Consider the following 24,475-nt stretch of genomic DNA (forward strand, 5'->3'; position numbering starts at 1 on the left):
TTCTCCAGACCCAAAGGGAAACACCAGAAAATACGTGGCCACAATTTCCTAGAGCAGACACTCTGGACAAACGAGAGCAGCGGTGGTGTAGGCCACTCCCGCAACTGTAATGTGCTGCTTTCAATGTTTGTGAGTGCGTGCATGTGTGTGACTGTGTCGTGACTGTGTGTGTGTGTGCGTGACTGTGTGTCTGTATGTGACTCTGTGTGCGTGACTCTGTGTGACTGCGTGTGTGTGCGTGACTGTGCATGATTCTGTGTGTGTCTGTGTGTGTGTGCGTGATTGTGTCTGTGTGACTGTGTCTGTGTGTGACTGTGTGACTATGACTGTGACTCTGTGTGTGTGACTGTGTGACTGTGTGTGACTGTGTGTGTGACTCTATGACTGTGTGTGACTCTGTGACTGTCTGTGTGACTCTGTGACTGTCTGTGTGACTATGTGTGACTGTGACTCTGTGTGACTGTGTATGTCTGTATGACTGTGTGTGTGACTGTGTCTGTGTATGACTGTGACTATGTGACTGTGTCTCTGTGTGTGACTATGTGACTGTGTCTGTGTGTGACTGTGACTGTGTGACTGTGTCTGTGTGTATGTGACTGTGTCTGTGCGACTGTGTGACTGTGTCTGTGTGACAGCGTGAGTGTGTGACTGTGTGTGACAGCGTGACTGTGTGTGTGATTGTGTCTGTGTGTGATAGCGTGAATGTGTGTGTGACTGTGTCTGTGTGTGACTGTGTCTGTGTGTGACTGTGTCTGTGTGTGACAGCGTGAGTGTGTGTGACTATGTCTGTGTATGACTATGTCTGTGTGTGACAGCGTGAATGTGTGTGTGACTATGTGTGACTGTGTCTGTGTGTGTGACTGTGTGTGTGACTGTGTCTGTGTGTGACAGCGTGAGTGTGTGTGACTGTGTCTGTGTGTGACAGCGTGAGTGTGTGTGACTGTGTCTGTGTGTGACAGCGTGACTGTGTGTGTGACTGTGTCTGTGTGTGACAGCGTGAGTGTGTGTGACTATGTCTGTGTGTGACTGTGTCTGTATGTGACAGCATGAATGTATGTGTGACTGTGTGTGACTGTGTCTGTGTGTGATAGCGTGAGTGTGTGTGTGACTGTGTCTGTGTGTGACTGTGTCTGTGTGTGTGACTGTGTGTGTGACTGTGTCTGTGTGTGACAGCGTGAGTGTGTGTGTGACTGTGTGTGTGACTGTGTTTGTGTGTGACAGCGTGAATGTGTGCGGCGGTGATGGAGGAGCATGAGGGAGGTAGGTCAGGATGACTCAGTGAGCAGTGGTGGACGCAGTGGGGAGGAAAGCATCTCAGACCCTCTCGTCAGGCCTGTCACCATCTGCTGTCAGAACCAGGAGTGGCGAGGGACCTACCTTGTTTGCTGCATCGATGAATTTCACTCCTTTGTAAGAGACCGAGAGGATGATCGTAGGGACCTTCTTCATCTGCTCTGTAGATTTCTGAAATCACAACGAGGAGCTGTTAGCGCGGTTTCTGCGCGTGGCCACCGCGGCCCTATCTGGCTTCCCTGCCCGGGGCCTAGGCATAGCTGGGGTTCTGAGGGCGGCAGAGACCTCGCTGTGCTCCCTTGCGGGGGAAAGGGCGGTCCTCCTCCCTGACCCCCAGGAGACACAGCAGCCTGGCTCCTACTGCCGCTCCCAGCGGCCCTTGCGCTGCTGGAGCCCAGGCTGACTGAACCCCGAGGGCCAGTGCGCTCAGCCTGACAGGACCACGCGCCGCCACTTTTTCACTCTCTTTTTCTCTAGTCACCCACTTCCTTTAAGGCATCACGTACGCCTGCGATATTTACTTTAAATAGTATTTACTAAAAATCGAAAAGACATCACTGAGTTTTCCTTGAACCAGTCAGTCGACCCACGAAGGCTGTTTTTGTATTTGCGACAGAACCGCCCGGCCCGACATAACTCTGATAATGCTGCTCAGCACCCAGGGAGCCGCAGAGCGGTGTGTGCACAGCCCCGGAACCGGAACTGCCCTGTCGTCCAAGCTGCCCGAGGCCTGAGGCCGAGCTCCAGGGTGATGCTCACACCGGCGGCTCCGTGTGCTCACAGCTGCCCCTCCGACTGCAAGGCTTTGCCCGTCACGGCGACCGTGGTCTCTCCACCCGCTTGGGCCGCCCACAGGCTCCACTTCCCGCCACGGGTGCCCCCCCCCCCCACCACCACAGCGGACACGGCGCGGAACCTACCTGACAGTTAGCCTGGCGGGTCCCGGCGAGGACAGGCGGCCGCATGAGGAGAGAAAAAGCATTCTGGGGTGAGTGGGGAGCCCTGCAGAATTCCCCGCACAGGGCCCGCCTCGCCCCGACCCCCGCGTCCTCAGCCTCCTGGGGGTGACGTGCCCTGGTCCTGGGGCCCACGCGCGGGCCCTTCTGCTCTGAAGTCTCCGGCCTGCTGTCAGGTGACTGAGCGACACAGGCGCCTTCTCCGCCACGTCTGTGTCACTCGTCTGGGCGCGAGCGGGTCTCAGGAGGGTGTGTCACCGGGTCCTGGGCACGAAGCCCACCAGATCAGCGACCACCAGCACCATCACTCGCCCCTCAGAAGAGCTGTCTCACGTTTCCCTGGCTGTCCTGTGTGTGTGCGTGACTGTGTGTGTGCGTGACTGTGTCTGTGTGTGCGACTGTGTGTATGACTGTGTGTGTGTGTGACTGTGTGTGATTCTGTGTGTATGAGTGTGTGTGTAACTGCTGTGTGACTCTGTTTGACTGTGTCTGTGTGTGACTGTTTCTGTGTGTGTGCATGACTGTGTGCGTGACTCTGTGTGACTGTGTGAATGTGTCTGCGTGTGACTCCATGTGACTGTGTCTATGTGTGACTGTATCTGTGTGTGCATGACTGTGTGCGTGACTCTGTGTGTGTGTATGAGTGTGTGTGACTGTGTGCATGACTCTGTGTGTGACTGTGTGAATGTGTCTGTGTGTGACTCCATGTGACTGTGTCTATGTGTGACTGTATCTGTGTGTGTGTGTGCGCATGACTGTGTGTGTGACTCTGTGTGTGAGCATGACTATGTGCGTGACTGTGTGTGACTGTGACTGTGTCTATGTGACTGTGTCTGTGTGTGTGTGTGACTGTCTGTGTGTGACAGTGTGTAACTCTGTGTGTGATTGTGTGTGTAACACTGTGTGTGACTGTGTGACAGTGTCTGTGTGTGTGACTGTGTCTGTGTGTGTGACTGTGTCTGTGTGTGTAACACTGTGTGTGACTGTGTCTGTGTGACTGTGTGAGTATGGCGGTGTGTGTGACTGTGTGTGACTGTGTATGAGTGTGTGTGACTGTGTGAGTGTGTGTGACTGTGTGTGACTGTGTATGAGTGTGTGTTACTGTGTGAGTGTGACTCTGTGTGTGTGACTGTGTATGAGTGTGTGTGACTGTGAGTGTGACTCTGTGTGTGTGACTGTGTACGAGTGTGTGTGACTGTGTGTCTGTGTGACTGTGTACGAGTGTGTGTGACTGTGTGTCTGTGTGTGACTCTGTGTTTGTGACTGTGTGTGTGTTTCTTTTTGATAGCTACCAGACCTGCTACAAAGAGAAAGACACTCGGCTGCTGAGAGTGTTGCTGGCTCATGCTTAGTACATGCCCCACGCAGCACAGGAGGAAGCAGCAGCTCAAACTGCCTTTGAATTCACTTAACACTGTGCCCTCTTTCCTCACAGTCTTGCCTACCATTATTAAATCACTGATAATAATGAAAAAAGAAATTGAGAAATAAGGAAACAAGCAGAATATGTAAAGGCCTCTGGGGTAGGGGTGGGGAGGGCTCAGGTCCTGGAACAGGATGGCAGAGGAGGACCTAGTGGGGGCTGAATTGTGATGTGGAAACTGGGAAATGTTACCCATGTACGAACTATTGTGTTTACTGTCAACTGTAAACCATTAATCTCCTCAATAAAGAAAAAAGAAAGAACAGTAATTATCCAGATCCCCCTGTTTTCTTTTGTGATTGCCAAAAAAGCAGTGTTATGGAACGAATGTGCAAGGCTAGGTACTTTCCAACTTATACAGATGTGCAGATAAACCAAAGAGCTATAAAAACACACGCAGAGGAAGTCGGGCGGTAGCGCAGCGGGTTAAGCGCACGTGGCGCAAAGCACAAGGACCGGCATAAGGATCCCGGTTCGAGCCCCCGGCTCCCCACCTGCAGGGGAGTCGCTTCCCAGGCGGTGAAGCAGGTCTGCAGGTGTCTGTCTTTCTCTCCCCCTCTCTGTCTTCCCCTCCTCTCTCCATTTCTCTCTGTCCTATCCAACAACAATGACATCATCAACAACAATAATTATAGCAACAATAAAAAAAACATGCCAAGTGCTGACTTTAAGGCAAGTGGAGGGGGGCAGGTGGTGGTGCACTTGGTTGAGCACACCGCCATGCACGAGGACCCAGGTTCAAGCCTCCGGTCCCCACCTGCAGCAGAGAAGTTTCATATATGCTGAACCAGGACTTCAGTTCTCTCTCTCCTTCTCTATTCCCCCCCTCTCAATTTCTCTCTCCTATCAAATAAAGGAAAGGAAAAAAAAAAGGTCACTGGGAACAGTGCTTCATCATGCAGGATCTGAGGCCCAGTGACGCACCTGCTGTCAGAAACAAACAAAAAGACAGAGCAGTGGGCTGAATTTGATAGAGACAGAGGCAGTGTCAGGCACAGGCAATAGCTTGGTGGATTGTGAGTATGTGTGAGTGTGAGAGAGAGAGTGTGTGTGTGTGTGTGTGAGAGAGAGAGAGAGAGAGAGAGAGAGAGAGGAGGGGGAAGGGAGGGGAGAAAGAGAAAGAGGGGGGAGGATAGGCCAGGTCACGTATTCTCAGGTCAAAGTGAAGGCTTCAGTGGCCACTTCCTTCCTGACCCAAGAACCCATGTCAGATGCCCAGTCAAGCTGAACAAAGAAGATAAAAGATTAAAGGACAAGCGTTCCTTTTTCTGTTATTGACTTTAATGAGGGACAGAGACAGAAATACCGGAGCCCTGTTCAGCTCTGGCTTATGGTGGTGCTGAGGTTAAGACCTAGGAGCTCAGGGCCGCGGGCATGACAGTCTTCTGGCATAACCATTATGCTGCCTCCCCAGCCTGGTCATTTCATAAAAAAAAGAAAAAGTTTCTTTAGTTATTTAATGAGAGAAGCCAGAGCATTGCTCTGATATACACAGAAACAGGACTGAACTCAGGACCTCCAGATAGAAGGTCTGTACCTCACCACTGAGCTGCCTCCTGAATTAATTTTCATTCTTCCTTTTTTTTTTTTTTTTTGCCTGCACCATGAATTCACGGCTCCTGGAGGCCATTTTCCCCATGTTGTTGCCCTTGTTGTTGTTACTGTTGCCATTGCTGTTGTTGTTGGATAGGACAGAGAGACATGGAGAGAGGAGGGAAGACAGAGGGGGACAGAAAGACAGACACCTGCAGACCTGCTTCACCACTTGTGACTCCCCTGCAGGTGGGGCGCTGGGGACTCGAACCAGGATCCTTGTGCCGGTCCTTGCACTTCGTCCCATGTGTGCTTAACCTGCTGTGCTACAACCCAGCCCCCCTTGTTCTTCCTTTTAAAAAATAGCGTTATTATCACTATCAATGTTTTCTGGATCCTAAGAACCCGTATCCTCGCTGGCGGCAGGTCCTGGGGTGTTGCCCACAGGCCCCAATCCGGAGCCCACGTGTCCTCTGTCCCCTTGAGCCCTTGGCAGGAAGAAGGGGGGACCCCGCCCATACTGCCCACAGGGTCCCAACGCGCTGCTCCTTCTTCAAGGCGATCACACAATCACACTTCCTACGAGAGAGATGAGAGTCTCTCCTCTTTTCCGGGGGGTTGCTGGATGGTTCCCTCCGAGCTAAGAAGAGTGCTTGCCGCCCCTCATGTTAATGTGAAGGAGGCCGGGACACTGAACCTTCAGGGCAACCAACTATTCAGACAACAGGTTTCTTCACCCACATTCCCCGGCAACTTGTGCTTTGGCCCTTCTGTTAGCTTTTCAAAAATTTATCATTATTATTGTTATTATTTATCACCCAGCACTGCTCAGCTCTGGCTGATGGTGGTGCGGGGAATTGAGCCTGGGACTTCAGAGCCTCCGGCAGGAGAGTCTCCGTGCGGGGCCGGGCTCCACCTTGGGCCGGGCGCAGGGCAGAACAGCGCACTACCCAAGGGAGCTATTTCACTGGCCCTGCTGTTTTCTCTGTCATCATACTCTTTGAGGAATTTCTTTCTTTCTTTCTTTGAAAAAAAATTTTATTTTATTATTATTATTGTTATTTTAATTTTTATCAGACTGTCGCTCAGTTCTGACTCGTGGTGGACTGAACCTGGGACTCAGGCGTCTGAGGCATGAGAGTCATTGTGCACAAGCAGGATGCTGCCTCCCTGACCCTTCTTTCTGGCATCCGGAGGTTTCCAGAGTCTGCAGGTTCCCTGCCCATCTGCGCCGGCTTCACGTGGAGAAACTCGCAGGCAGTGTGGCCCTCTGGGACTCCAGGAAGGCTCACTAGGCAGCACCCTGTGAGCGTGGCGTCTGCCGAGCGTGGCTCACCTGCTAGAAGCTCTGTCATGATTTGCAGCCAGTCTGCTCTCTGTCCCCTACGTTGAGGTCGCCGTCTTATTATTCTGATATAATCGGCGTGAAGTTACACAGAAACGTTACTTGTGAACTGGGGCCTCAGGCAGACTCAGTCCCACCACTCCAGGGCTATCTCTTCCTCCCCCCCCCCATACAAGTTGACAGACAGACAGACAGACAGACAGACAGAGATATGACAGCACTGGAGGTCTCCTAGGGCTGAGGTGCCTCCTATGTGGGCTTGGCGTACGGTCCCCCTGCAGGTGGGGGCCAGGGGCTTGAACCTGGGTCCTTGTGCACAGTAATGTGTGTGCTCAACTGGGTCCCTTCAGTGTATCTTTCTACCTCACACGGGGCCACCCTGAGAATATTCTCTGGATTTCTAAGTAAGCACTGCGGAATCACACTGTTAATTTCGCCATGTATTATCTGCCTTAGTTTCACAGCCTAATTATTATATTCAGTCTCCGTGAGTCAATTAAAATGGGCTCAGATAGTTATGCTTGGCTGCCTTAAGTGACATTCCAATGGTCAGAAAAAAACATGCAGAACAGGCGTGGCTGTGATGGTTTTATTTGTGCCAGAGCTAGCTGTGCTGTGAGGGCCTGAAGAGATCAAAAGCAGGAGACGGGAGTGACCCCTGGAGATGCCGTCTTTTGGAGCTCAGCATTCACTCAAGACTTATTCTTGTGGGGCTGGGGGTATCAGGACATCACGTTCCCACTGAGCTCCAGGGATCAAGCCTGAGGCCTCTTTCTTGCAAGTCCTGCGTCCTGCCTGCTCGAAACTGAACTTGTAAAGCTTTGTCTCCATGACAGGGAGCATGAGGAGGAGGAGACACAGAGGCCAACAGGGCACCACTCTGTGCTGGCACATGGCTGTGAGCCCACGGAACCGGGGAGTCTGGGCTGTGCGACCTGCAAGTCCTGTGCCCTACCGCTGACCTGTCTCCCTGGTTCCTCCAAGTAGGGCCGGCCTTCCTCCCTGCCTGACGATGGCTTTCCTCTTAAGCACCCCTCTCCTGGGCCATCTGTGAATCTCTGCGGTGCTTTCTCTTCAGGTTCTTGGGGTTAGGCACCCCCTCCGCCGCCCCCCAGGATGCTGGGAATTCCGTGAGAGGGCAACTCCTTCCTGTCCTGTCTTCCACCTCGAGGTCTAACGTGGAACCCCATGAAATGGCCTGTTTACATGTCACAAAGGCAAAATGACACCACGCTGGCTGCAGACGCTGCGTGAATGCATGAGTGCGGCAAGCCAGAACCAGCTTCCAGGAAGAACGCAGGAAAGCTTTGTAACCGTCAGAGCCCCCCCCCCCCACCCCCAGGAGCCCAGAGCCGGGGACAGCTTGGAGGAAGAAGCAGGGGCCCACCCAGAAATCCCTAAGGACCCCTAGGGATCGGCAAAGGCTTTACATGGCTCCTGATATTTCAGCCTCAAGGAGAGAAAGGTCAGGACCTCTCTTTCCTTTCTTTCTCTCGCTCGTTCGCTCTTTCTCTCTGATATTATCTATTTATTGAATAAAGACAGGGGGTGGGAGAGAGAGAGAGGAGGGGGAGGGGGAAGAGAGACACCTGCAGACCACTTGCAAAGCCTTCCCCCTGCAGGTGGGGACTGTGGGCTCAAACCCAGGCCCTTGTGCATTGTAACATGTGCGCTCAGTCAGGTGCGCCACCACCCGGCCCTTGTCCTCTTCTTCCTTCCTTCCTTTATTTCTTTCTTTTTCTTTTTTCTTTTTAAATATTTTATTTTAATGAGAAAGATAGGAGGAGAGAGAGAAAGAACCAGACATCATTCTGGTACATGTACTGCCGGGGATTGAACTCAGAACCTCCTGCTTGAGAGTCCACCGCTTTGTCCACTGTGCCACCTCCTGGACCACTTTCTTTTTCCTTCTTACAGTTCTAGTCACAGACACTGAAACGAGAAAGGAATATTTCCACAGCGTGCAGAATGGCTGCAGGGGCAGCTGGGATGTCTTTAAAAATAGTCTGGACTCTCCTCTGTCACCGGCAACTTAGGGCTAAGTCTCACTGTGCTGGGAAATGAGGCTGAATCGCTTCTCCAGGGCTTTTCTGGTCACAGGGAGTCTGACGCAAAGGTTGGGTGGACAGAGCAGCCATGCCACGAGCAGACCGCGGGCAAGTGGCCGCTCAAACAGCTCCCCTGGCAGAAGGTTCTCCTTCACTGCTGCTGTGACCCTACAGCCTGGCCCAGCCCCAGCCCCAGCCCCAGCCCCAGCCCCAGCCCCAGCATGGCAGGGTCCCGGTGTCCACTTGTGCGGGCTGGGGGTCCAGACACAGTGGCAGAATTCACACCCACCGGGACACCTGCCTCCATTAACAGCCCTCATGGAAAACGCAAGGGGCCAGGGCAGCAGCTCTCCAAGTGTGAGTGGACACAAACGGAGGGCGTCACGGATGGCTGGGTCTCACCCCTAGAAATCTGTCTCCTTAAAAAAAAATATTATGTTTATTTATTGGATAGAGACAGCCAGAAATCGAGAGGGAAAGGGGAGGCGGAGAGGGAGAGAGACAGAGAGACATCTGTAGCCCTGCTTCACCACTCGAGAAGCTTCCCCTCTGTAGGTGGGGACCAGGGGTTCGAACACGGGTCCTTGTGCAGTGACATGTGTGCTCAACCAGGTGCGACTCCACCTGCCCCCACCCTTAGAACTCTAATTCAAAGCCCTCCCACCTTGACATTCACTCATTGAATTTATGAACTCACTTATTTATCAGAAAGAGAAAAAGGCAGAGAAAGAGTGAGAGACTCATATCCTGCCACCTCTCAGCCTCCAGGCTGCAGACGCTACCATGACGCCATCCTGACTTCCCTGGGCAGACGACCTCACCACTATGTCCTGGAGCCTCCCCTCCCCAGAGCCCTGCCCCCCCTAGGGACAGACAGAGACAGGCTGGGGGGATGGACTGACCTGCCAACACCCATGTCCAGTGGAGAAGCAATGACAGAAGCCAGAACTCCCACCTTCTGCTCCCCCAAAACAACCTTGATCCATATGCCCAGTGGGGAGAAGTGATAGGAGGAAGAGGGTAAGAGGGCTCTGAACTCAAGCTCCACCAGGTCCCAGAGAGAAATGACAAAAAGGGGAGAGATACTGGATGTAGTAATAGGATCACGAGTGGCTTGGAGGGAAGAGAGGACAGGGCCTGGAAGAAAAAGGGGGTAGTTCTGTGCAGATGTAGACAGACAGCTGTAGAGATGACAGTGAGCCCGTGTCTGCAAGCTTGGGAGAACCGCAGCGGTTTGCAACGGAGGGACTTGGGATTCAGAACTCTGGTGGTGGGAACGCTGTGGAATTATACCCCTGCTGACGTGTAATTTTGTAAATTAATATCAAATCGCTAATAAAATAATTAAAAAGAAAACGTGAAGAGACTGATGTGTAACTTTGTAAATCAATATCAAATCACTAATAACTAATTAAAAAGAAAGAAAACGTGAAGAGTCACTACAATACTTGGCCTAGCATCTGAGGAGCCTCCAGCCCCCGGATGCTCTGCACTCAGCAGAGGTCCCATCAATGTCTTGCGGTTGCTGTGTGAAGACACATCTTCCTGCTACAGAACTTATGCCCTGCGAACGCTACTTTTTAATGTTTTCTCCTAGTATGTTTTTGTTTCTGGCATGAAGTTTAAAATCTTAGATCAGGGGCCAGGTGGTTGTGTACCTGGTTGAGCATGCATTCCAGTGCACAAGGACATGGGCTCGAGTCCCCGGGCCTCACCTTCAGGGAGAAAGCTTCACGAGCAGTGAGGCAGGGCCGCGGGTGTTTCTCTGTCTCTCTCCCTTTCTATTACCCCCTTCCCTCTCGATTTCTGGCTGTCTTTATCCAATGACTAAAGATAATAATAAAATAGAATTTAAAAAAGAGAGAGAAACCATGGCCCCAACCTCCCTTCAGGGTATCAGGGGTTGGGTTTGAACTTGGGCTGTGCACACGGCAGAGTAGTGCACGCTCCCTGCGAGCCGTTTCAACAGGACTAGCTTTCCTGTGGAGTCAGGGAAAGAAGGCAGGGCTTGCACTCAGGCCAGACCCCTGAGCCCCAGCCCAGCGTCTCATGATTCTTTAGAGGACAAGGGGCAGGGACAGTGCTGCACAGTCCGTCACTGCCTACGCTCTGTCTACAGTTTTCCCATGTGGGGGAGGGACTTGGACCCCAGGCTTCCAATGCAACAGGGTGTGTACTCTACCAGGTGTGCTGTGGACTGGCCTCTACTTGTGTCTGAATGCTCACTACAATGGTATTAGGACAGAGAACCAAAACTCTTTTTTTTAATAGAGTGCCTTTTTTTTTTTTTTTTAAAAAAAAACAACTTTATTTCATAGGACAGAAATGAATTTAGACACTCAAGCACTGTGTTCATAGCTGCATTATTCAAAACAGCCAAAGAGTAGAAGCAGTTTAAATGCCCATTGACAGATGATGGATCAAGAAGTTACGGGACAGATACTCCGTGGAATACTACTTTGCAATAAAAAAGATGGTAGTGCGTCCTTGGGGAGAAAATGGAGGGAACTGGAAGTGACTGTGCTTACTGAAATAAGCAGAGAGAAGAAAGACAACTGCCAGATGGTTTCACTCATACTTGGAATCTAGAGATCTGATACATATGAACTTGCCCCAAACCAAACCAAACCAAACCAAACCAAACCAAACCAAACCAAACCAAACCAAACCAAACCAAACCAAACCAAACCAAACCAAACCAAACCAAACCAAGAAAACCAAGAAAACCAACAAACACAGATGCAAGCAAACTCTTGATCTCTCATGCCTGAACATGTGAATATGTGAACAAATCAGCACCTTTTTTTAACGCATCTAACTGCTGTTTCAAAGCATATACATGTTCACCCTGAGGCAATATTCTGTTTCGACCAACTACTGAATGTTGTCAATTTTCTTGAATAAAGTTTGAAGTGGTGAAGCAGGTCTGCAGGTGTCTCTCTTTCTCTCCCCCTCTCTATCTTCCCCTCCTCTCTCCATTTCTCTCTGTCCTATCCAACAACAACAACAATAACCACAGCAATAAAAAAACAAGGGCAACAAAAGGGAATAATAAAAAAAAATCTGACTTTCCGTTTTGAAACTTTCCCATCAGTTCTCTACCTAATGGTCTCCTTGGAAACACAGGAAATAGAAGCTAGTCTCCACACTTCACCTAAGGCAAAGACTAGTATTTGGAAACCCGTATATTTGTAAATTCAACTTTAGAATTTCCTTCAGATTGAAAACTTTTAAATAATAAAATTTAAGGGTAACAGCTTCAGTGAGCATCCTGAGCCATGGCGAAAGCCCTTGGACTTGAAAATAGATAAATAAATAGATAAATAAAGCTCCTCAAAGACTAACTGGATTGGAACGTTTGCTTATTCCTGGCTTGGAACAATGTAGAAATCCTTTCTCTTTCGTCTTAGGAAGGCACAGTCCCACCTTATTATGTTGTTTATCTGTTGTAAGAGCCGTTCCTTCCAACACAAACACCTGTGAGCAATATTAGGCATCCGCGATGGAGCAGAGAAGGAAGACTTCAGGGCGTATTAAACTGGATCACAGATGTTTATTAGGACACGCTAGAGTCCTGCACTTAGAGATAACAGGCCCCGGGGTGAGCGGCACGCAGGGCTGGAGGCTGGTCTGCGGTGCAGGAGCGGGAGGACACAAAACTGAACGGGAGATGTTTAGCTGACAGAGAAGACCCAGATTCCCCCAATACCACACAGCAGCGAGGCCTTGGAGTGGGAACTTCTCACGCTGACAGTGAGGGGCCGAGGCCTTGGAGTGGGAGCTTCTCACGCTGACACTGACGGGCCGCGGCATCTGCTCTGCCAGGTTCAGCCCTGAAGACACATTGTTCAGAACTGCCAGCTCCCTCCCAGTCATTCCCGGGGAACACATCTCCTCCAAGCACAGAACCGCACAACCACAATCTGGGGCTCATCTGCAGTATCCTCTCCTCCGTTCTCTGACCCTTTGGTGATGCTGACTGACTTTTAAACCTATATTCTTTTATTCTTTATTTGTGATGGAGAAACAGAGCAGCATGCAGGCGTATGCTGTGCCCAGGGTTTGAACTCAGGAACTCAGTGTTGCAAGGCCGGCATTCTACCTCCCCGCGCTACCTCCTGGCAGATGAACTGGCTTGGGGCCTCTGGCACCTCGGGCAGGAAAGTCTTTTCTGCGTAACCGGGATGCTGTCTCCGCTGTGCTGGTGATGGCCTTTGAAAGCTGGGCACAGGAGCACAGGGCTTGTGAGTTTCTGAATCCTTTGCTAAGGTTAGCTTGGGAGTGAGTGAGGGAAGTGTAACAGCAAGCAGGTGAGGAGGGTATCTAGGTCTAAGTGGACGCTATTTCATTATGAACTTTATACTGACTCACTGCAGACTATTGTGTACTTTTGCTTTCAGGTATATATTTTGCCCTAATTCATGGATACATGTGAACATATGCTCTGTCTCACGGGACCTGGTCTATATCTAGGTTTTGGGACTTTGTTAGGAAGTGAACCACCTGGAATGGAATTAGAGAATCAGGAACCCAGAGCGGGTGGGGAGCTGGCTGCCCTGGTGGAGCTCAACCTTACAGACTCTGAAATCTCCCAAATCTTTTTACTATTATCACCCACAAGCTAGTTTTTCACAGGCAGGACAGTCACTGCTACCCAGTGTAGTAGTTTTGCATCCTGGTCCCATCCTGGGCAGGGAGCTTCAGCCCCTGCACTTCTGTTTCCCGCAAGGGAAGTGGGGGCGGCAGCTGCAGCACTGGGCTCCTGGCTCCCGAGTGCTAGTCGCCGTCCTGTTAATAGCTGACTGACTTCATGAAGCCATGAATCAGTATTATTTCCAGGGTCGTCTGTGATGGTCCCTCAGGCTGCTGGCGAGCTTGAAGATACCTCTTCTGCTGGCTACTTTGGGAATAACTAACGTTCTCCCCTGGATCATGAGCTTAGAGAAAGCAGGAGTCAAGCTGCAGTCACTGGCATTAACGTGTGTTTAAGAAATACTCCCCCCCTGGGCTCAGGTCCCGGAACATGAAGGCAGAGGACATAGTGGGGGTTGTATTGTTATGTGAAAAACTGAGGAATGGTATGCATGTACAAACTATTGTATTTTACTGTCGACTGTAAAATATTAATCCCCCAATAAAAATAAATTAATAAAAAAGAAATATCCCCCCACACACACACACCCACACAAGGAACCACACTGACTTGCTGGAAAGGAGTGTTAACGTCAGCTGAAGTGCTTGTTGCTGAACTCAGAGCCACTAGTCCCACTTCATAAAGAGCAACGCAGGTGAAGTTTTAGTCTCCTCTGCTTGGTCTGGCCGGATGTGAACACTGTGATCGCTGCTAGTTATCTGTGTCCTCAAGCATTTCCCATGAGACTGCGCTGGGACTTTAGGCTGGAAACCCCCCGTGATGTAAGCAGAGGAAACTGGCAGCGTTGGTGCAGAAGCCCCCTCTGCCCCCAGGTTTCTGTGTCCCCCAGGTGCAATTATCTTGAGCTCATCTCTTTCTTCCTGACTGGGGGGAGTGAGCAGGGGCCTGGGGCAGAGGGGCTGTGAAGCCCTTGGTTGGGGTAGGGTGGCTGAAGCAGACGTCTGCAACGGGGAGCCCCCACGCACGTGTAAACAAAGGTGCTGTGTCTCACTACCCTCATAACAAGAAGAAAGGAGGAGCAACCACAGGCGCAAGCTGAACACCCACTGCGGGCTGCGAGTCATACTCTATCTTCAGTCGGCGAGAGTTGTGATCTGCAAGATGGTCGGTCGTCTCAGACAACAGACAGAACCTGCACTTCTGGTTTCAAAAGGCTCGGATGCACCCAGCAAGTGCAGTGTTAGCTGTCCACCAAGCAAGGAGACTTTTAATCAAGATGGGACAGGAGAGGCTGTGATATTTCGGGAAGCAATAAAGCTCCTGTTTGCGTGTAGTGTGCCCAAAATAAACACCATGGCAGCAAGCCAGAAGAACACCCCAAAGAACACAAGAATGGTTTCTAAGTAGTCTCTTCAGTTTCATTTTAAGCAACAGACATGTATCTGACTGAACCATTCTCTGCAGAGACTGTAAGGATGGATTTCTTGTAGCCATCAGAGTGGGATTTCAGGCCTACTCCCTTTTAAGAAACTGACTGACGTCCTGAATGACAGTCCTTTGCTGGTGGGAAGGGTGTTGCTGTCCACTCCTGCTAACCTGTAGTCTCATAAATCACTATTTAATTAATATGAGATTTAAAAAATAAGAAAACCCAAATAACAGGCCTGGTGTATTTTAAATGGTGCCATATGTGCGGCTTACACTGAGACAGCTAAACTCAGATGATCTAGTTAACAATTAATTAAATCAGCAATGCCAAATTAATTTCTCACACATGCTCATGAGTATCCCAGATTATGAGGCTGGATGATTAGAAAATGTTCCTGTTTTCATGATGTTTCCTGGTGGTATAGTTAGAATATAAGATGACTAGAACTGTAAGACCAGCAAGGACTGGGGAGACAGTAAATGGTTATGCAAGTGCCTTTCATGCCCGAGGCTCTGTCCCAGGCACCACCTTGGGCCGCAGCTGAGCGAGGCTCCAGGTGAAAGATCAACCAACCCCTTAACGACAGGCAGAGTCTGTAGTTACTGATTTTTAGAGACCTGATTTTCAATGTTCCTACTCTACACTCACACCTGCATATTGTCTGTCATTCATTATGTTTCTAGTAACATGCCTGGGGTTTGAACTGCCATGTGGAAAACTGAGAAATGTTACACATGTACAAACTATTTTTTAAAAAATATTTATTTATGGGCGGAGGGTAGTTAGAATAATGATTATGCAAACACACTCTCATGCCTGAGGCTCCAAAGTCCCAGGTTCAATCCCCCACACCACCATAAGCCAGAGCTGAACAGTACTCTGGTTAAAAATAAATAAATTAAATTAAAAATCATTTATTTATTTATTCCCTTTTGTTGCCCTTGTTGTTTTACTGTCAAAGTTATTATTATCATTGTTGTTGTTGTTGGATAGGACAGATAAAAATGGAGAGAAGAAGAGAAGACAGAGAGAGGGGAGAGAAAGACAGACACCTGCAGACCTGCTTCACCGCCTGTGAAGCGACTCCCCTGCAGGTGGGGAGCCGGGGGCTCGAACTGGGATCCTTATGCCAGGTCCTTGCGCTTTGCGCCACCTGCACTTAACCCGCTGTGCTACCTCCCGACTCCCATGTACAAACTACTGTATTTTATTTTACTGTTGACTGTGAACCATTAATTGCTCCAATAAAGAAATTACAGAGAGAGAGAGAGAGACAGAGACAGCAGACACAGCCCAGCTCTGGTTTATGATCCTGGCACCTCTGGGGTCTTGTGCACTCGAGTCTGGGGGGCACAGAGCTGTGGCGGGGTGGGGCTACACATTACCATCTGACAGTTCCGCAACAGGACAAATGAGCAGAAGGAAGAGAGCCTGGTACACGAATCCCTGGTCTCTCTTCCCGCCCCGAGTCTCGGTCCCATCACCCGCTGGGATGCAGAGAGTGACTTGTACTGCCTGGTGGCTTGGAGCACAGGTGACACAAGAAAGACACAGGACGTTGGCGGAGAAGATGGGCACGTGGACGTGACAAGGGTCTGTTGGCAGCTCTGTGCTGATGACTAAAATGGGACTCTGAAAGCTTGTCAGAAGCGCCGGGACTAGAGTGTGGAGCCCCTGACACAGCAGCAGTGCCTCTATCTAGACAGACCCAGCTGTGACCCCGCCAGGGTCGGTGACTGTGACTGCATCCGCCAGGATGACCGTTACTCCAGAGTCCCTCTGCTGCACACTGAAAAGGAAGCCAGCACTTACAGGCCGTGGCGGCAGACTCACGGAGACTGACACATACTTATGCTTTCCACGGAGACAACCAGCACCAGCTTATTCTCACCACTGTTTTCGGGGAATTATATGTGTTTAAATAGCATTCCGCCCAAAGGCACGTATACTCAGTCACAAGATTCCCAGAAAGCAAGGGGCAGGACCTGGGCACCAGTCAGGACAGGAGAAGCACAGGCCGTTTCTCCGGAGATGTCCACCTGACAGCTACACAGTGTGGTAGTGAAATCCTCCTTCAGTAACAGTGGGCGAGTGACAAGGTGTAGTGGCTAGAGGAAGCGGTGGGGAGTGATCTGGACTTGGACTAGTTAGCGCCCAAGCCCGGACGGTGAGGAGTGATCTGGACTTGGACTCGTTAGCGCCCAAGCCCGGACGGTGAGGAGTGATCTGGACTTGGACTCGTTAGCGCCCAAGCCCGGTCTCCACTGGCACTGCAGCCCTCGCCACATTCCCACGTCTGCTGGGGGCAGAGCAAGAATAACCGAGCAAGGGGGAAGCTCATTACTGACCCAGAGCACCTGGGCTGGTCAACATCTACTGTCTATGCGTCAACTCATAGTTGAATTGTTTTTCTTATATTAAAAATCAAATAACAACCCCCCCAAAGACTATCAACTTTATATATTGTAGATATCATTACAATGTGCTCTCCAGACTTTCAGGTGGGAATTGAAAACACTTGGCGATAAACTCAAGATCATTTTAACTTTCTTCCTAATCTTGGAAGCGATCGACACACGACCTACCAAGCCCAGGGAAACTTTAGGAGCACGTGTGATGTGGTATAAACATACAGAAACACCACGCAGACGCCCAGGGAGGATTCTAGTAGAAAGGAGCACGAACTCCACACCTTCCCACCCAACACTGACTCAGCAGACCGGCAGATGAAGAGCACACCCATCTGGGAAGTGGCCATCTGCTTTCAGACCCGGCATTTAGTAGTTCAGCAAGCAGAAATGGAAGCACGTGGCAGACTTACTCGCATTTTTGCACAGGCATCTTGGGTCGACTCTGTTCCCCTGAGCTCTTTGATCAGCATAGAACCTAAATACTGAGATAAAAAAAAGGCGACAGGTTATGAGAAACAATACCGATATGAGGAGTGACTTTAACACTGCAGAAACACTACTGGCAGAGAGCTTCCAGGCCATGTGTACGCTGTCACATGACTTTTATTTATTTTATTTTGTTTTTTGTTTTTGCTTCCGGGGTTATTGCTGGGGCTCAGTGCCTGCACCATGAATCCACTGCTCCTGGAGACCATTTTCCCCCCCTTTGTTGCCCTTGTTGTTGTAGCCATGTTGTGGTTATTATTGTTGTTGTTGATGTCGTTCATTGTCGGATAGGACAGAGAGAAATGGAGAGAGGAGGGGAGGACAGAGAGGGGGAGAGAAAGACAGACACCTGCAGACCTGCTTCACTGCCTGTGAAGTGACTCCCCTGCAGGTGGGGAATCAGGGGCTTGAACTGGGATCCTTATGCCAGTCCTTGCGCTTTGCGTCACGTGTGCTTAACTGACTGTGCCACCGCCCAACCCCCTATCACGTGACTTTTAAACTAACAGTAACTCACCCGGATAGATAAATCACTTAGAGAGATAATATGGCAGAATTAACTACAGTTCTGGGAGCTGGGAATTGCTGTTCATGATAAAACCGCAGCGTTTCCTAAAGATGCCGTCTTTCAGACCATATTTAACTGCAAAATGCTTTCCCCCTTTTTCTGAGGCATCTATGTCTGCAGAAATAAACCCCAGCACTCACTAGCTGCGTGATTACAGGGTTGCTCGGGCCAGCTGAGGAGCCAGCGACAGGCATTTGGGCTTGGCTGGCTGCATAGGTAATTAACTTCAGGCTGCTCTGAGGAGGGAAGCAGTTCTGTGCCTCCCTCCCTCTCCCTCTCCCTCTCTCTCTCTCTCTCAGCTGTGCCCTGTCCTCTGGCCACACACCTGAGGAAGGGGAGGGCACTGCCACTCTGGCTGCATCACGGGGAAGAGGGCTGTGGCTCCCGTGTCCAGCAACGCAGACAGGCTGAGCGGCAGCTGGAGGAGACAGTCCCCCTGTCCTGCCTTTCAGCGAGCTGACCCCAGGGCGCCATGCTGAAGGCTCTTTGCTGACTCTCCAACCTTGGGGTTCTTCAGTGGAGTTCTTTTGTCCCACCATTTTCTTAAAAAGGAAAAAAAAGATCTCTCTCTCTCTCTCTCTCTCTCTCTCTTTCTCTCAACAATAAGGACAGTTTCAGACACGGTTGAAGAGACACTGGCAGTCTGCAAAACAGCTTGGGCGTCAGGTTGCAGACCTCACAAGTCCTTGGCTTGACAGGAAGATGCACAGCTAGGAAGAAGGGGTTTTGGCCAGGCCTTGATCACGGGGTGCCCAGAAGGGTCTATGGCCTTGGTCACGGCGTGCCCACAAGGCTTTGGGATCTGCGTTTGCACTCGGGAGGAGGGAGGAAGAGGCGTCTCAGTCTAGTGGGGTTTTGGAAGATCTCGACTGAGATGAATTAGGGAAAGAGAGAGGCAGACTGGGAGTATGGGTCCACCTATCAACACCCATGTTCAGCGGGGAAGCAATTACAGAAGCCAGACCTTCCACCTTCTGCATCCCACAATGACCCTGGGTCCATACTCCCAGAGGGATAAAGAATAGGAAAGCTATCAGGGGAGGGGATGGGATATGGAGTTCTGGTGGTGGGAATTGTGTGGAGTTGTACCCCTCTTATCCTATGGTTTTGGCAGTGTTTCCTTTTTATAAATAAAAATAACAATAATAATAAAGTCAGAAAGACACCCACTGGTACCCAGCAGCTGAATGGAGGGTCACTTACAAAAGCTTTGTAATCGCACGACTGGAAGATGAGCTTTTCCGGGTGGTGCTGCCAGTACTGCACTGGGGTGGAGGCCGTGGCTTCGTTCGGAGGCCGCAGAGTGATGGAAGGCTCTCCCCAGTCTCCCGTCTGCAAGGCACAGTCAGTCGAGAGGTGACACGGGCAGCCGGCAATGCCCACCCCTGTGGCCGCCCCCAGTGACCTCGTCCGGCTGTGCTGCCAGCCTGAGCACGTCTGTGTGTGTGTCACACCTGCGGGCCGGCTCTACTCTTTATTATGGCTTTCAGAAGTAGGAGCAAGTTTCCAAAACTGAGTCACTTCTTAAAGTGTAAATGAAATTGAGTTGTTCTCCGTTTAGGCTGGTGCCCTAAGATGGCTAGATTTAAAATAAAGCATGGAGGGGTTGGTGTGGTTTGTTCACGACTGGCTGTTAGAGCAGACAATGACATCTGATCCTTGAAAGGCCTTCCTGTCTTTCTGCTTTGCTGCCTGGGAGTTTGGGCTCTAGTCCCTTCTACGTTCTGAATGCCCAGTTCCTTTGCGGTCAGCTCTCCCATATGGAATCTGCCATGTTCTCTGAACAAAGTTGTTTCTCTGGAGGAAAGGGACCATGCCATACCAAACAAAGTTTTAAGAGAAGGAAATTAATTTATTCATGGGTGGCCACTACCTTCCCTCATCTGAATTCATTCATATTTATGTGATGCCCCCAGAACAGTCTTGGGTGTATTTAGACGCCTTTCTCTGAAAGCCGGAAGTATGGCTGAAGTCTAAATGACTGAACTCCAAGCTTTGCCCTGTGCCCAATGACTTGCACTTGACCCCAAATCCAAGCACAGGAGAGATGTTATGGAATGCAAATGCCCGTCATGGCTCCACTGCTCCCTTCCCACGAGGTGGGACCTGTTCCCTGGCTATCGTGTGGCCAAAGTTCCGTGTTGCCAGGTCTGTTTTTGGGAGGAAGTCAGATTTAGATCTGACACACGAGAAAACTTTGCTAACTTCTCTGGTAAAGATTCTGACTTTTCAAAATCCAGTTGTTTTCAGAGGGACACAGCTAAAACTGGGCAGATTTCAAGCCATTCTCTTTTAACCTAGATCTGGTTGGTCTTATGGAAATTCCTCTCCACGAGGGTCTCTACTCATGCCCTGCTCACAGGGCTTACTCTCCTCCTAGCGGTGGGCTTCCTTGTTTGTGGCTTGGTTCTACTGACTGTCTGCTGAGTGTCAGACTTTATCTGGGATAACTGTTTGTTTTATCACCCATCCTTGAGCTTTCTTTTATAAGAACTTTTATTTGCAGAGTCACAACAACTGGCAGTAATTAATTTTTAGGATTAAGCTTTTCCACGGCGTCTTCCTTTGACCTTCTCCACTCAGATGCCGGGATCACTAGTGCGTCTGTAGTTTTTACTTCGGTTGGCTAAACCTTGCTCTAAAATGCTACTGTCAAAGTCAAAATGCAGGCTATGTGAGTTTCAGTATCTGAAGCTGAGTGTAATGAGTTAACCCCTGGAAACATGCGGCTCTGAGTCCTCGAGTCAGAGCTGCCCCCAACCTACCCAGTCATGCTGCCTCACCCCCCCAGCCTTCTCCCCTCCCCCAGTACATCAACAACGACAGAGCCGACAGGTGCTGTACACTTAAGTCACAGGGGACACTGCTGACGGAACAACAAAAGTGGGCACGTGACTCCGTGGGATGATAGGGAGGGAGGGAGGAGCCGGCCGACACCACAAGTCCCTTCAGTCCCGAGCTGCTGAGGTGACAGCTCACAGCAAGCAGCAGGTCTTCACGGTCGCTCGGTCGCTCGTCAGAGTGTAGCTTAGGGGGGCGACCTTGGCCGAGCTCAGCCGACATGGCGGATGCTGGGGCACAGGGGATCCAGGGCTGGGGGTGGGGTGGGCAGAAGCTGGGTGCGGGACGGTTCAGGTGTTAGTACAGTAAGCATGCAAGTCATGTGCAAACCCATTCACCGGTCGTGGAATCAACTCAGGCACTGATGGGATCAAACTCCAACAGGAGCTCCACGCACACACAGCCAGGTGCTGGTCTGGGTCCGTGCTGCACCCACATGTCAGTTGTAGCAGCCGCTGTGGGAGGCCAAGCTCCAGCACGAACCCCTCAATCTGGAATCCAGCCACACCTCTCGCTTGACAGCCCCTTGAAGACTGAGGACTGCCCAGGCAGTGCCTCCTCTCCTCTCCTCTCCTCTCCTCTCCTCTCCTCTCCTCTCCTCTCCTCTCCTCTCCTCTCCTCTCCTCTCCTCTCCTCTCCTCTCCTCTCCTCTCCCCTCCCCTCCCCTCCCCTCCCCTCCCCTCCCCTCCCCTCCCCTCCCCTCCCCTCCCCTCCCCTCCCCTCCCCTCCCCTCCCCTCCCCTCCCCTCCCCTCCCCTCCCCTCCCCTCCTCTCCTCTCCTCTCACACTGCTTTGCTCAGAAACCACCAACTGCCTTCTTTAATCCAGAACATGATGAGGCCTTTCCTTCCTGCTCTGGAGGAAGACCCTTCCTGGGAGGAAAAACGACCCTTCCTGAGTTGTCCTCATGGACAAACATGTTAAAACTACCTACCAAGACTGGATTTTTCTTTCTGGAAACAGAAACTGACTTTTGTCAAACTTCAGAGCTATTTCCAGAAACTTGTTTTTAGGGAGAACAGTGTTTTTGAAAATTGAGTTAATAAGAGATTTTTTTTTTCATCCTGGAAATTCACCAATTTATTATTATTGTTATTATTTTTACCTTAGACTTAAGAATACTTAGAAGATTCAGCTGTAGAGGCTGATTTTTCTCCTTGGAATTATGCTAAAGGGAGCAGAGTGTAAAGGGCAGGAGTGAGCCTGGCCTTAGTGGGACTCAGCCTTAACTGTCCAGCTGACAGTAAAAACCAGAGTTCAGAGAATATGGGCATCTTCAGGCTCACCCGTGGGAGGCTGAATTGTAACAAAAATGGGCTGCAGTAAAGCTAGCTAGAGTAGCCACTGTAAGAAACAGCAGGGGTCGGGCGGTGGTGCAGTGGGTTAAGCGCATGTGGCGCAAAGCACAAGGACCGGCGTAAGGATCCCGGTTCGAGCCCCTGGCTCCCCACCTGCAGGGGAGTCGCTTCACAGGCGGTGAAGCAGGTCTGCAGGTGTCTGTCTCTCTCTCTCCCTCTCTGTCTTCCTCTCCTCTCTCCATTTCACTCTGTCCTGTCCAACAACGAACAACATCAACAATGGCAATAATAGTAACAACGAGGCTACAACAACAAGGGCAACAAAAGGGGGAAAAATGGCCTCCAGGAGCTGTGGATTCATGGTGCAGGCACCGAGCCCAGCAATAATCCTGCAGGAAAACAAACAAACAAATAAAAAAAAACAGCAAAAAGGTGAAGCCTTCCACAAAAGTCATTCAAAACTCTGAAGACCAGTATCAGGTCTTGTCATTGTTATATCTACATAATTCCCGTATTTCTTCAGGGGAATAAAATCAATAATTTTCCAGTAAAAATGCTTACTTGCTATGAAATGAAATGCAACAGATCTAAAATAAAGTCTTTTTTGGGGGTTGGGCGGTGGCGCAGCGGGTTAAGTGCAGGTGGCGCAAAGCCCAGGGACCGGCGTAAGGATCCCGGTTTGAGCCCCCGGCTCCCAACCTGCAGGGGAGTCGCTTCACAGGCGGTGAAGCAGGTCTGCAGATGTCTGTCTGTCTCTCCCCCTCTCTGTGGGGGAGGCTCGGGGCGCTGCTGAGATGGGCCCGTTTCCATAAGGCTCTAGTTCATCTCCCAGGACGGCATTAAGAAAAAAAGGGAGGGGAGGACTGAAAATATTAAATATTCTCTGTGCTCTGAGAATATATTACAATAGAAACGCTGTCTATATTTTTATTTCTTGAGAACAAAGTTCGCTAAGAATGTCAGTAAATAATGAAAAGTCTATATGACTTGTCTTTTTTACATGCAAAGAAAGGGAGGGTAGTTTTCAAGCCTTGAGTGATTCTTTAGTTTTTTTTTTTTTCTAAATTGGGATTTAATTCTTTTCTTTTCTTTTTAATAGAAGCTTTTAAATCCTTTCTGCTAGGAACTGTTTCCACCTACCAGCTTGTAAATTTAGACCTGAATATTAACAAACATGATTCTCTCCTTCATCAGAGCACCTGATGAAGGACCAAACTGATTTGAAGTCACAACTGTTACTTTAAGGTCTCACTTTCAAGAATTCTCATAAATGCCAGAGACGGGCTACCGAAACGTAACCAGAAATCGGAGCTCTTGCCCTACCCCTGGTCATCTCGAAGCTCCGCGGGCTGCTCCCTCCAGCTCTGTGCTCACAGGCAGGCCTCCACGTATCTGGGTGTGAACCAAGGGAAAGGCCTCTTACACTCGTGGACACACACACAAAAGCGGGGCGGGACGGTCGTTCCTTTGAAACATCCTCACACTTGGAGAATGCCTGTTTGCTAAATGTCCTCCCTCTGATGGAAACAGAGCAGACACAGCCACTGCCCAGCACAATACAGCACCGGTTAGCATAGTCGGTCCAGGTGAACACCGGCACCAGGCCATGAGCAGATACCCTGCTCCCAAGAGCTGGCAGTCCATGCACAGGAGGGGGCCCCAGCAGCACCCTGGGTGAGGCCCTCACATGCCACCCCGTGAGCTCTGCCAGTGATTCTCAACCGAATGTCTCAACCTCTTGGCCCGCGGGCTAGCCGATGAGAAAATTGAATGGGACGTGGAAATAGGATTGCGTTTTGGAGGAGAAAACAAATGGTCCGGTGTTTGTTTTCTAGATGAGAATGGTATATATATATATATATATATATATATATATATATATATATATATATATATATAAAGATTTTAATTATTTGTTTGTTATTGGATAGAGACAGAGAGAAATTGAGAGAGAAGGGGAGAAATAGAGACGAAGAGAGACAGAGAGACACCTCAGACCTGCTTCACCCTTCACCGCCTGTGAAGAGACTCCACTCCAGGTGGGGAGCCGGGGGCTTGAACTGGGATCCTTACACCAGTCCCTGCGCTTTGCGCCACCTGTGCTTAACCCGCTGCGCTACTGCTCGACTCCCGAGAATGGTATATTTTTTAAAAGTGCGCAGAGGTAGAACTGTGAGCAGCTAAATCCTTAAGAGCTCAGAGTAAAACGGGCTCTTGATTTCACACACATTCCAAAGGGCCGTTCGGTATT

General features: G+C 50.2%; 1 protein-coding gene across 17 annotated transcripts in view; it reads right to left on the reverse strand.

The window, feature by feature from the left end:
* The window catches only part of ANKS1B (ankyrin repeat and sterile alpha motif domain containing 1B), a 1,227,618-nt gene that overhangs the window by 24,075 nt on the left and 1,179,068 nt on the right, over positions 1 to 24,475 (reverse strand). For 16 of the 17 annotated variants that reach the window (XR_009550898.1, XM_060195606.1, XM_060195613.1 and 13 more), the window contains 4 exons: positions 19,290 to 19,418; positions 17,443 to 17,514; positions 2,214 to 2,225; positions 1,378 to 1,464 (listed from right to left, as the gene is read on the reverse strand). Coding sequence is in view for 16 of the 17 variants with exons in the window: in XM_060195606.1 (XP_060051589.1) it covers positions 1,378 to 1,464; positions 2,214 to 2,225; positions 17,443 to 17,514; positions 19,290 to 19,418 (300 nt within the window). In the remaining variant the exon portion in view is untranslated. The remainder of the gene's footprint in view (positions 1 to 1,377; positions 1,465 to 2,213; positions 2,226 to 17,442; positions 17,515 to 19,289; positions 19,419 to 24,475) is intronic. The other variant, XM_060195603.1, reaches the window with a different exon arrangement.

This window comes from Erinaceus europaeus, chromosome 7, assembly GCF_950295315.1.
Source record: "Erinaceus europaeus chromosome 7, mEriEur2.1, whole genome shotgun sequence".
NCBI lineage: Eukaryota > Metazoa > Chordata > Mammalia > Eulipotyphla > Erinaceidae > Erinaceus > Erinaceus europaeus.